General features: G+C 31.1%; 1 protein-coding gene across 2 annotated transcripts; it reads left to right on the top strand.

Moving 5' to 3' along the window:
• Positions 1–383: 383 nt before the first annotated feature.
• Positions 384–8589, top strand: LOC148613766 (popeye domain-containing protein 3-like). Of its 2 annotated transcripts, none has more exons than XM_088587342.1 (9): positions 384–519; positions 1394–1632; positions 2364–2553; positions 3079–3201; positions 3785–3890; positions 4590–4742; positions 5668–5839; positions 6267–6462; positions 8524–8589. In XM_088587342.1, the coding sequence occupies exons 2-8, from the start codon at positions 1404–1406 to the stop codon at positions 6455–6457; spliced, it is 1164 nt and encodes a 387-aa protein (XP_088443468.1). In that variant the 5' UTR covers positions 384–519; positions 1394–1403; the 3' UTR covers positions 6458–6462; positions 8524–8589. The 2 variants fall into 2 exon arrangements, with proteins under 2 accessions (XP_088443468.1, XP_088443467.1); XM_088587341.1 differs by lacking the exon at positions 384–519 and adding an exon at positions 1035–1255.
• Positions 8590–14152: the final 5563 nt, after the last annotated feature.

Below are 14152 nucleotides of genomic sequence, written 5' to 3'. Positions count from 1 at the left end.
CACTAGTCTTAACGTTGATCCTATCTCTTTACCAATGCATAAGGAGGTAGACTTATGGTACGGGACACAACTCTTAGAAATCATTGGAACGCTTGTATTCATCATTTTACATCAATCTCATGTAAGCATCAATGTGACTTGGACTGATTTCGTTCTGTTTCAGAGACAAGCTTGAAAGTATTACTAATTTCAAGAGTTATGTCCCCTACCCTAGGTCTACCTTCTTAAACGAACATAACTTGTTCATTTTACCTATTTTGATGTAATAATATTTTTTTAAAGTTTTGAATTTGATTTAATAATAATGACAACAAAAATAAGTTAATGCTTATTACAAGAAAAACGATATCTTTTTTAAACATTATTATTTTAAGTTCTTTGCATAATGATTTGATGAGATATTATAAAGATATGTCTTATTCATTGAGTCATTTGTCTCCGCCATTGATTATTTGATTACTGGTTGTCTTTCCTGAACCAGCACAGGCTTTCATCAGACACCAGACTGCAACGAAAAAGGTAAGAACGTTTCCATCCTTTAAGACATGAATAAATGATGATTGTTATATATTTACGAAAAATGTGTCAGTTGTATCTTAAATGTTGCATTATTGTAAATTGATATGACGAGGAAAGTGACGTGTTCACCACTTAATATTATATTGCAGGAATCAAGTATTTCAACCATGTATAATGTCTAATGATGTATCGATTTTTATGGAGTTACAATGCTGTCGATATCAACATCATGCAAAGCACATATTTTTTCATGTATATGCTTTTGAAATGTTTTGCTTACATGCAATTACTTTTGGAAATGATTTTTTTTATTTTTCATAGAAGAAAACAAATTCACATACATATACCTATATTAGTACATATTTTTGACCGACTGCGAAATTTGTCGTCAATGCAATTGACAGGGTAACACTTAAAAAATGCTCTGTATGAACAATGACCCCTTGCAAAAATTTACAAAACATTTTGTTTTGCTGCTTTCAAAACCACAAACTTTAAACCTACTAACCCCAATATTCTGGAACGCATTATTTTTTCTTATCTATACAAATGTTCGAATGATTACTGTGTTTATCTCTGATACAATTCCTACGGATAACTTTATTTTACAAAATGATCACGGAAACAAAAGGATTAAAACTTCGACGAATTAAAGATTAGAAATATAGAATCAAATTGTAGCAGAGGGAAATTTGGCAGATTTTTTTTTATAAAGGAAAGAACGACCCCACATGAGGTAAGTGATGCGTTTTGATATTTATATATTTCTTGTGCTTTTTTTTTCTAGATATCGAATTTTACTTGTTGAATTTTGGTATTTTATGCCTCAACGTTTCGCCTTGATGACTTCATTTGATGACATTTTTAATTCCAGTTCCTTTGAGATGAATTCAACGCCAGCTGATTTTACTCTCCCTATTCTGAGTACGAATTTTTCTGACTTTTTCAACAATACAATCAGACTGAACTGGACAAGTCACGTGATAGGATGCTTTTCCTGGTCCAAACCAAATCATTATTTGTTTCAAATGGCCAATTGTGTCCTGTTGATAGCTCTTCTTGCACCTGATGGCAAACGTGGAGTGTTGTTTATGCATGCTTTCCTTGTATTAGGTAAGTATTTCCAAACAAGTGAAAGTGGAACAGGTATATATTTGTTGGGCAAAAATACAAGAAATAATAAAAATAATAACTAGAGGCTCTAAAGAGCCTGAACCGCTCAGCTTGCTTGACAAGCAACATTCTATTTTTGTAAAGCTTTTTTTCTTTGATAAAATATTTACAAGAAAATATTACCACAGATAGATTTGAACACGCAGCACACTTTTAACCAATGTCAGAATTTGCTATACCTAACGGTTTCCGAAATATATGAGAAAAACTTCTGTCTGTCCCCTAAGCTCTGAAAAAAAAAACCATAAGTTTTATGCAGAATACCCCAAGGAACATTCATATAAAGTCTGATTATAATTGGTCTAGTATTGGATAAGAACTATTTTGAAAAAAAGTGTTAACGACGACGGACGCCAAATTATTCAAAGTCATATGTTCTATTGATGTATTTTAATTAGTTCTTTGTTGTTGAATACATTTATACAATTTATAAATACTGTTTTTTTTTCTTTTTGTTCTTTATAAAACTGATTTTTTTAATTGTGTCAGATTTTACTTGGGATTATAGTATATTTCCTACTGCACTCATAAAATATCATTTTATCAAAAATAATGTAGTATGATCCCTTGTTTCATAATTGCAAATAATTACTTAAGTAGCTTTTCAGTCGCAGTTTGTCTCATTTCCGTAAATATAGTGATAAATGTATACATGTTCCTCTCATTTTCAGGATTTCTGCTGATGTCAGTATGGTCATGGGTTATATTGTGTGCACCCGATTTCTTTTCATGGAATTTTTCTTTTATGGTTATCAACGCTATACAGACATTGTTTTTGATGTACCATATAAGACCAGTCAAGTTCTGTGATGAGTTAGAACAAGTCTATGTTTCACTATTCCAACCAATGAAAATACCAAGGTATGTTATAGTGTTATTATCACAAACGTGACAAGTCACGCAGAAAATCATGATATCAACCTCAACATTAAGAAATAATAATAATAAAACAAAATTAAAACACAAAAAAACACACAAAAACAAAAAACAAAACTACAAAAAACCCTAAAAAGCAATAACTCACAAACAAACAAAAAAACCAACCAACCTAACAAACAAACAAAAACAAACAAACAAAAACGAACAAACAAACAAACAACGACAACAATGCTAAAATGACCAACCAAAAAAAGTACAAAAGATAAAACAAATAAAAACAAATCCGAGGATAATAAATAAAAAAGAAAATAAGAAACAAATGTGAACTGTAATCCGAGAATGCACCCCAAAACCCGATTAAATCTTTCTAATACAATTAGAGTCAAACAAACAGATGTATATTATTCTTGTAATACGAAAAATAGATAGCATTCTGAAATAGAACAACAAAGCTTCAATAAAAAACACTTTGCTTCATATTCAATTTTGACCTAATTGAAATTTCAGACACTTATTCAAAAAGCTTGTTTCGACCGATTACTGTTCATTGACAGCGCTGCACGAAGGTGAAGCTTATGCAACCCAAGGAATTAGTAAAACTGACAGATTAGGTCTTCTTATGTCTGGCAAGTAGGTAAAATCCTTCAGTAACCAGGTAACATTCTATGTATACATGAAACAGACAGACTATCTTTCAAATGTCCGAAGAGTATATTCATATTCAAACGAAACGTGACGTTTGTGTGATTACAAAATGCGTAGGCTGCTTTACTTTTTCATATAATAATCATAGTATTATTCCTTCTTCTTGTTGATTGTTCTAGATGCCATATTTTCATACCTACCAAATGAATTTATTCTTTGTCTTTTTTTGTTTTCCTTTAATCATAACAAAGTGAACTATACACACCGCTTGTCCATTTAGATGAATTGAACATTTTCTTTTTTTAAATATGCTAGCTTCAATTGCAAAGGTAATTTTTTTATTGCTACAACAAAGCGATTTGCAGTTGATAAAGAGTTGAACTTAATTTTCTACTTGAGATTAAAATCCTACCATGCAATAACCTTACATATATAGACTATGTATCTCATGCTTGATATTAACACTACTAACAATACTGAAATACAAAGATTATCTTCACCCATGTAAACTCAGAGGTTATATCATCAATCTAAAATCAGTTCAATACAAGCGTTCTATTTCCATTAGAATGAATGTCTTCAGCCATAACAACCTTCTGCATCAAATTCAAGAGAAGGAATTCATTGATTCACCAGAGTTTGAGTCTGGAATGTGTGGAGATGAAAAATATCAAGTATGAAATAAACTTGTGTTTTATTTATATCAAATATATTGAATTTTATACAAATAAGTTTAAATATTGCATATATATGTGTTATATATATGTAGTCACACATATTGTTGAATTATGATGTCGCGTTCTTAATTTGAAAGTAAGTCCAAATAATTCTCTACCGGTCAATATGACATTATATGCTTTTCCGATTATATGTATTAAACTAAATATAAGATAACAAAGACCCTTTGAATGCAAACCGATTTTAGACGTACTTCAATATAACGAGAATGGCCACTGTGAATATATCAAGGAGACAACAACCTTAACGGGGTGCAAAAATGTAAGCTCAACGTCACTCATTGGATTTCAATGAATGACGAAGAAATCCTCACCCCAGTGGGCAGGCTGCATCTGGCCCAAAAACAACATTACACATATGTACAATGAAACAGTTGCCCTCATTTACTCCAGTCACATGAAAGTAAACTGAAAGTGAAGGCGAATTCAATGTATCGTGACTTTCATCAAACAAACAAAAAAAAAATCTCAAGCAATTAAATTCGCTGCGAAATTTAGATTTCACTCGAGCTACTGCTCTATACTGAAAAACAATTCATCTTGCATTCATTGAAGATACCAAAACCATTTTTCCCTAAATACTAGGATTTGTTGATGTTGTAATTACAGTTATGTAATATTTTATAACACTTTAAGGTATCAATCTTTGCTGGATCAGTGTGTCGGTATATATTTTGGTCACGACAGAGCCTTGAGTATCTACTCATTAAAGAACCATACTTAGCAAACGTATTCAACATCATTCTGGGTAGAGATATAACTAACAAATTATATGCCCTGAATGAAAAGGTACATTAACTTTTTTTTTTATTAAAATATAGTGTTTTATGTATCGTGGCTACTGTTCTTTTGCAATTGTAAATTTATCTATACTTACAGAAGAGGCTTATATTTATCTTGTAATACCATTATTTCAAACTGGTCAGTCTTAATATTATGACTGCTATAGCAAAACAAATATATACCTTGCTTAAACATATAACAATACAACTCCTCTTTCAAGAATAATAGGAAGATAAATATGACAGAACTGTATGTTTTAATGAAATTTAATTGATTAACAATGGGATTATATCGAAACAATCATTTTGATATACGCCTTAAAAAAACAAAACAAAACAAAACAAACAAACAAACAAACAAAAAAAAAAAAAAATTTTGCTATTCTTACACATGCAAATAAATTTCATGTGAAATTCATGTTAATCGAGCTTCACACGAAATTCAGGTGAAATTAACCCGAAATTAACATTATTTTCACGTGAAATTCCCTTAATACGAATTACATGTGAACAATTCACGTGAAGTTAACCTGAAGACTCGATTCACCAGAATTTCACGCGAATTCTGTCACAAAGTTTATTTGCGCAATTTGGTTGAAAGTCACCATTTATAACGTTGTTGGTTGTAATGCGCAATTTTATCACGAACTTGGTATTGATACGTGCATTTTTTTGACATATTCCTCCTTTTACTCTTTTCCTTCTAAGACAATTGATTTTCTTCCGTATTTGCTTAATGTACTGATTTTCTGATAAAAGTCGCTACTAACGATGTTAGCTCAAGGAAACGAATTCCTGCCTCTAACGATAAATGAGGCGTACTTTGTTTGCATTCGTTAGTGACATTTCGATTTATCGTCTTACTATCTAATGCAAAAAAAATGCATGGACAACTTCCTTTACTTTTGTCTTGAAACATATATTAATCACAGGTAGCATCCACTAGGGGATCAAGAGTTGATATCAGATTACCAAGTGTTTCATCGAGCCTTAAAGCAAAACAAGACCTTCGGAAGACTGTTGCTGGTGTCACAGATGATAGTCCTCATCGTAATTCTCCAATGGTAGCCGATGAAATAGGCGATGACGATGTCTACTTGGAAGGTATGTCTTATGTTATGATTTGCAATAAAGAAGCTGCTTTATAATTTTCATTTTGCGTCCGGTCTAGCTTTCCGTTTTCGATGTAGAAACGATATCACATTAAGAAACATGATAGATCTGTGCTGCAACGAACTGTTGTGCAGATTATGTTTTCGTTATGTACATTTGAAATGAATGTATTTATTGGTACGCTGTATTTTCAGCATTAATTCTACCAGTCAGTGACTGTCGATTGTCAGTTTATATTTCTTGCCCTGCCCTGTAATGATTAGTATCGGAACAACCTCAACACATCCTATCAAATATCTATTGTAGCCTTCACCAATCACTCAATTTGCCGAATTTTTGTAATGCTGAAAAGAAATGGACTTACACTTTATGGTTTCAATATGAAGTGAAGGACGATAAGTTAACTTTGTTTTTACAGAAAATGATATTGAGCCCGAAAAGGTAGAGCTTCTAAATGGTTTTGTAAGAGGTCAAGTATTGTCAAACCAGAGAGGAAGACCGATATATGAACACAGAGATCTGCAGCTACCAACACATGATCCATGTAAAATATCGATCAATTCCAATTCAAGCCATTCCAGCAGATCAATCAACAGCATTAGAATGTAATTTAGGTGATTATAATTGGAGATAATAAAAAAGCAATGCTGTTGGTTCTAAACGATGTTTTGCTTTCACTCTGTACTTAATCTGTTTATCTTGTTTTTGCTTAGTTGATAGGATGAATGTGTTAAGAGCTTGCCATTTGAATTAAGGTATATGTTTGTTCGTATCCATCAATAAATATGCATCGTTAAACTATAAGTATATATTTGTTGTGGATTAATTTTATTAAAATGAAATACATGGTTATTCTTGTTTGCATTACCAGTTACATTCTAAGCTGTCAGTTGAAGTAGATGTGACGTTGGCTATTCGTACTAAACACGCTCTAGAATGCAAACCAGTTTCGGTTTCCGCAAAACTTTATGCTTTCTTTTTTGTAAATATCCAACTTTGTTTTGAAATTTTCTTTGAAAACATATAAAATACAGCTTATATCTAAAAAAGGTAAATAAAGTTAAAAAAAACAAAAGACAAACTTACAAAGCTACCACAGAATAATAATAACTCTAACATTTAACTAATAAAAAAATAATAAAAATAAAAAAATTATAAAAAATAAAAAAAAAAAATAAATAAATAAATTCAAAAAGTAAATAATATAAAATAGAATAAAATAAAATAACAAAAGATAAATAACACTTATTCATTTACATATATCACATTAATTTTTTACCAACCTTATTGTAGTTCTCGAGGTATAGATGCTCTCTTCCATTTGAGCTTGACTCGACAATATTGGGATGTGAGTGAATTACGATGCTTTAAGTTAGGTTAAATATCCTTCTGCTTTTTTGATTTCACGAATTTTAGCGATGCAACGTATCTTTTCTTGGGCAGTAATTTTTAAAAGCCAGATCTACTGAACTTTCACTGCCAACAAAATGCATCAACCTAAAAGCAAGTTTATAATGCAAGCAAAAATAATGTCGTATCCTATAAATACCAGTCTATATGACACTGCATATGGTAAGGGTGAAACATGGTGTAGAAAAATTAACAGAACAAATGATTTTTCCGTCTACATTTGCTTTACTTTTTTTACGTAATCGTAGCTACATATGCTTTATTTTTACATAATGGTAGTAATTTCTGTATTTCGATTTATATTTTTGAGGAACCCTTACATTCATATCACGCTCAATTCAACCAAATGAAGAGCTATAACTCTCGATTCTATACACAGTCTACATGTTGTTTATCCCGAAAGTACATCAACCAAATAAAAAACTTTTACTTTTATTTGGTTTGTTACTTTTTTCTAAAAATAAATAAAAGAGAATTTGGCGGGTTTTCACATGCATGAATCACCTCTCGTGAATGGTATGAAAGTGTTTTTAAAGTGTCACAATTTGTATAGTCAAATCAGAACGGCTCCTTTCCGTTTTGCCGAACAATAAATTGAGACCACAGTCATACTTCACACCGTCATTGAGTAGTCTACAATTTCAATGGATTGGTGGTTAAAAGTGCAATGTGCAACATTCAAATAATGCATGTAGTAGAAATTAATAAAAGATTAACTTTTTTTTTGTGAAAATTATTTTTCAGAATTTGTTTGTATGCAAACATTTTAACTGCAGATCTTCAGTTTTGATTTCCTGTTACAGTCTTTATTGTTTCAGTAAACAATATCGGAGATTGTGACTGCCAGTTGCCAACTTGAAATGGAATTAAACTGTTTCCAATCTAAATTAAACCGGAACTATTTGTATCAGTTAAGTTGTCAGTCATTTTCATTCGTCCAGAAATGACATAAAACGGTTATCAAAAGCTATATTGATTTTGGCTTATTATAATACGCTCATTACCTTAGTAATTGTATTTGTTTGTACTTCTAAAACTACTTCTAAGTGTATTATAATTGAAATTTGAAAGTTGTGTGAAATCTACTTAGTGGTATTACAGCATACAAATAGATTAAAAGCCTTTGAACGTGGCATTTAATACTGTAATAGGAACAGAAACCGATTAACATTCGTTTTGTCTTTGTTAGAATGTTAGATATTTGATTTGAAATCCAAAGTGATTATAGATCGAGAACTTAAGTGCACTTTTGTTTTATTTTCTAGATTTATAACGTTCAGCGATCGCCAGTGTGTTGAGAACACCATATTGAATAAAGTTCTATTTCTCAACTTTATACTTGACGTTTTATCCCGAAAAACCACAGAATTCGAGAAAGATACAAGAATAACTATATTTTTAATTTTGATGCCATTAATCTTTAATTAGATGAGAATTCAATATTTAGAATGGGAATGTTTTTTTCAATGACTGGTATTTTACCAGAAGCTTTATATGTTCATGTCATATTGTTGGATTCAATTAAAACAAACTTTATGTGAAACTTTGTTTATCTTTCGACCATATTATTTTTTTTAGGAATATTTTTAGTTAATTTTTCTACTTTTAACCTCTTTTCAATTGACCACTGCCACAAACAATGTTCTCTCTGTAGATATTATTTTATCTTTCTTGTAAGTTTTGTGTTATATATTATTATCATTTATGCTCATTTTAATGCCAATCTAAATATTGTACACAGTCACATAAAAGAGCATGTTTGAATTTATTAACAAACTAGTCTAGTGTAGAACAGTTTTTTACAATATCAGTATAAATTAAAAAAAAAATAAACTTACGATAACTCTAAACTATTGAATGTTATAATGTTTTGTTGTGAACCTTGTTTTGAAATGTGTTTTATAGAATAATTCATTTACGTCTGCCATGGAATGATATTGCAATTTCAACGAAGTGTCGGGGTGTTGTTTCAAAGTAGTTCATGTCTGTATATTTTTTAGTTTAAAACTTGCACTAATAAATTAATTTGAGATAAATACTGTAATTTGATTGGTTAATATAATTTTTGATAAAAAATATTGGTACGCCCCTATTCAGTTAAATTCAGTGCTACTTTTTCATGTTTAAAGATAAAAATATGTTTTAATATTAATTTATAAGAATTTGCTATGAAAAAAATTTTGTCTATTGAAAAATGCGCGAATGTTATTTTTCAATAGAACAAATTTTTATTATAGCCGAATCTTAAAGAACAAAAAGACACGAAATAACCGAAATAACATGTACATAGAAACAGAAGTAAATGAGTAACATGTACTTGACTAAAACATGAAGCATGGACCAAACCAGGTGCACTTGTAAGGAAAGGCATTGCTTTTCTAGAAACACTATTCACAAAAAAAAAAAAAAAAAAAAAAAAAAAAAAAAAAAAAAAAAAAATTGAGGTTCTTCTCTTGTGTGGTCAAGCATTCATCCATCCAGAAGTTTGTAAGGCCTAGGCCAAGGTTAAAATATTACATTTTATCGTGTTTTGTATTTGTATTATACATGTTTTTCAAACCCGACAGGTTTTGATAGCGCATAACATTTAATTGTACATCAATTCTCCCTTTCATCCTTTCATAACATGGTATTAGAAAATGGCAAGTGATGAAGTTGTTAAACATTCATGTACTTCTTGAATACCCAAAGGTTTTTTCTTCAATTGTTTTCTAAGGTATGGTATCTGAAACAAGGCAGGTTTTGAAAACATTTTTGAAACAAGTGTACCATTCATGCTTCAAACATTTTGTGCGGTTTTGTGAGTTTTGGCGGCTAGTCTTTGGTATCATGACTGCTTTACTTTTTCATAAGAAAATAAGACTTAATAAATAAATAAATAGAAAGTGCAGGAACAAATGTCCTCTACTATCAAGTTTGCATTATCCCTCAGCGTTCTAGCTCGATATCGTTTCTACGGAACAGTAAGAAGTTATCATTTCCATTTTATAACCATTTTTTTCTGCACTAGACTGAATCTTAAAAAAAACAACAACAAGAAAAAAAAAGAAATCCGAACATCTAAAGTAACTATCAGTACTGGCAAGAATTGATCATTTGTTATGCAATCAGCCAAAGGTGTTTATTGTGTCTAATTTACGTTGTCTGACACTAGCTCTACTGAATCTAATTGCGTCTGCCTCTATAATTTCATTTCAAAACATTGTCTCTTCACTGACATTGATGTTAACCTTGCTTAAGTGGCACGTAATTCTCCCAAACGTGTCGATAAGATGATATATTATTGTCAAAACAGCCAGTATCGTGTTACAACATTGTTTAATGTTCCATAATTCTTAGCAAACATTGTTGCCGATCATGAGAAGCTTGTGAAAGCATTTTGTCAGGCACTTAATCACCTGCGTTTGAGCTTACGTTTCGTCTGGCTAGAAACGGTTTACACTTATTAGTTATAGAAAACCACGAGGTTGCGATATTGGACATGACAAGCACAATGAAGTGTGCTCCATTTTCCGACCTTTAAATACATATAATTTTTTATTGTTAATTTTCCTTTCATTTCAGCTAAATGTCATTAATCGAGCTACAGTAAAACTAATATCTATTCAGTTGTTGATTAATCCAGATTCATTTCTTGACATAAAAAGCTGATGTATTCTAAGGTTTACTTTTATATAACGAGAATAGGTATAGTGAATGCATGTCTAAAACATTATATAGTTTAGAGAGTGATTGAGAGTTTGTTACCTCTTGAAAACACATTTTCACTCTCGGTTACGCCTAAAAGTGACAAACTGCTCTATCACCCTCTTAGCTTTATGTTATTCAGATAATAACTTGTGTCGGGAACATTCGGAGATCTACTGCGAGCATTTATTGGATCAAGCCGTTTTTTTGACACTTATGGTCATATATTGGTTATTCACTTACTCCTATTAATTTGCCTATATTCTAAAAAAAAGTATAGAGGAAGAACATGATTTATATGAGTGTACTTTGATAAATTCATGCGATGCTAAGCGTCACATGGAAATGTCAACAAAATATTCATATGCCATTTCTCCAATAAGTAAAAGCCTTGAATTTAAATACACATCCTTTGAAAGAATACTTAAATGATACGCTGCTGGAAAATATATGTTATAAAAAAAAAACCAAAAAACAAAAACAAAAAAAGCTGTTTGAAAGCACACTTTAATGAAGAAGGAATAAAGTGATCCCATGAGGTACATAAACCTAATAATTAAACCTGATTTAATTAAATCCAACTGACTTTAATCAAATTAGGTAAATTGGATAACATTATTGAATGTTCACATCTGCTTCGGCAGAAAAAAAAAAATGAACGTGTAATACCAACACTAAACAATTCATCATTTAGAACTTGATTAGAACTTTCATACGTAATTCCATTTATGTAAAAATACGAAGACAACTATGGGAACACATATACTGATAACTCAAAACTGATGAAGTATAGCAATAAGATTATATAATGTTCGCGTCAATAACCAATTTGTATTGTTATATTTATGGTGTTGATCTATAAATATTTTCGGGTAAAGAATCTTAGTTGTGTCGTCAATTCCGACGACCGTTCCGCACTCCGCCATTCTAAAAATTCCAAAACTTTTTGATAAAGAACAAAGTCTTAATATTTGAATTATAAAAAAAAAATTATAACATTTTATTTTAAATTTTGAACAGATGACTCTGTTATCACTTCTGTAGATAGCCATTCAGGTGTGTAACACACAGTCTCTACGCTTTAAGACTGTTACAGTCTGCACGTTCTTTGCTTCTAACTTATTTGCGGTAATGCCGTTGTCTCATAGGAATGTAACATCGGCGAGAATGCTTTGGTTTAGATTTATTCGGATCTTTTGGCTTCTTTATACGCCCAATCATTACGAAATTATTTGTATTTTTGGTGTTCTGTCGAGCTACAAATATGGCACGGTAAATGGGGAAATAAATCGGCTCATACTGATTGTAGATTGTATGGATCTGATCAACGGAAAATGAAATAGAAATATTCCTTAACTATGAATACAATGTCGGTTTAAAAGAATAGTCATTTGATTATTGTACCAACCAACCTTCATATTTAAGTCATAGAGTAATGCTTTTGACCTGTCAATATGTCTGTGATTTTTATAGTTGGTCATTAAGGTACCTGAAAAACAAAAACAAGTAATATCCACTGAAGGTGGGAAAAGTTAAAGGGATGGTTTTTAGTAAACTATTACAAATCTGAATGCAGGACACACCAATCTGAAACGAAACGCGTTTCCGTTTACCGTCATTTCTGTAATCACAAATTACGTCATATTGTTACCACTCTTGGAACTACGAAACTACTTTGATACCAAATACGTCTAAACTACTTAACATCTTAACATATGGGACAAACTTGAACTGGTTGCAAGAGATACTGTCCTTTCAAGGTCAAAACCGATGAAAAAGACGACTTCCTATTACACATTGCAAAAACTTTTGGACGTTCTTTTTATACTGAATTATCAAGCTCCCTGCAGCGACATCGTTCGTTTTCTCTCTTACTAACCTCTGAAGACATGCCTTTCGAAATTCTCAAATATAATTCAAATCAAACGTCGCTTAACAATCGGATAACATTAGGTAAACTCATTCATATTTTTCCCGACTTGGCGAGATTCTTGCATTTAATTTCTCAGAGGCCTGGCTGAAGCGTCTAGAGTAAATTTCTAACGTCAGACGCTGTTTTGGAGATAGCTAGATTATGTGTTGTTGGAACCTGAGTAAACCGTATACCCGTCTAATATTAGCAAAGTCTACAGTCAAACAGAGGCCCATTTGGGCCGATTTCACTAAAGCTACCAAATTTAGAAATAACATTTTGGTTGTTATAAATCCAGTTAATGGAACGTTAATACCTTCAATATACAGCAATATAAGTATATTTCAGTCAAGCTGTTTATGGGAAGATTGAACCTGCACATTAATATGTACATAATTACTGCACAAACCTTCGTTTTAACATCTGACAGAAATGAATAGATTCGAGCCAAAGTATGAAGTTTGGTGTCGTAAGTGTCAGTCCCTGTATGAATAAGACAGTGAGTTAAACATGGTATGAAAATAACTAACCATTTTGGATGCTTATTTTTACTATTTGTGCCATCAGAATCAAGGAAAACAGGCAAATTTTCACATGATTTTGGTCATAATTTCATTGAAATGCACTGAAAATTAACATTTCAGGGCAAAAAAATCTATCGGAAACCTCATTTTTTAAACAGTTCGGAGCACATCCAGTAATGCAGAGATAAAATAAATGTCTTTTTAAATAGAGAAATCAAGTTTGAATGAAATGATATAATCAGAACAATGGGTTTTTGACATGCATGTTTCTGATTTTTCCCATTTTGCCCGATTGTAAACAAAAACTTAAATTAACTGAAAAAACACCTAATACTCCGTTGTCTATCAACTTTTTTTCTCTGAAATTCGGCACTATCACATAGAGAAGAAAACGGATTTATCATTTGTTTGTGGTATAGTCTACATAAAAGGATGGCTCTTAAACTACAGCTTACCATCATAAAATTAATTTACGACCTTGGAAATCAATATCAAATTTCTGTAAACAGTAGTTACTTTGAAAATAATCATCAACTAATGGTTATTTGTCTAGACAAATATCATAAATGTGTTTTACGTAATAAAAACAAATTTCTTTAAATGAACGATTTTCCTCATTTTTAACAAACACATTATGTGCGTGATATCTCATTTATTGTCTTCTTTGCATTTACTATTGGGTTTGAAAAAAAAAAGTTTTAGTTGCATCTTTTCTTTCCGTTATTTCCAATGGAGAACGCATCGAAATCTAGAGACTAAGTTTTACGGGGT

The sequence above is a fragment of the Perna viridis genome, chromosome 6 (assembly GCF_037379345.1).
Source record: "Perna viridis isolate PV_CMFRI_1.1 ecotype Kerala chromosome 6, ASM3737934v1, whole genome shotgun sequence".
NCBI lineage: Eukaryota > Metazoa > Mollusca > Bivalvia > Mytilida > Mytilidae > Perna > Perna viridis.
This window is presented reverse-complemented; position numbering and strand designations above follow the sequence as displayed.

What these genes read in the sequence shown, in the direction of transcription:
- LOC148613766 (XM_088587341.1), top strand. An exon ending in GCATGCTTTCCTTGTATTAG is followed by an intron (nt 1,633 to 2,363) that starts GTAAGTATTTCC and finishes TCTCATTTTCAG; the next exon opens with GATTTCTGCTGATGTCAGTA. An exon ending in GTGGAGATGAAAAATATCAA is followed by an intron (nt 3,891 to 4,589) that starts GTATGAAATAAA and finishes TAACACTTTAAG; the next exon opens with GTATCAATCTTTGCTGGATC.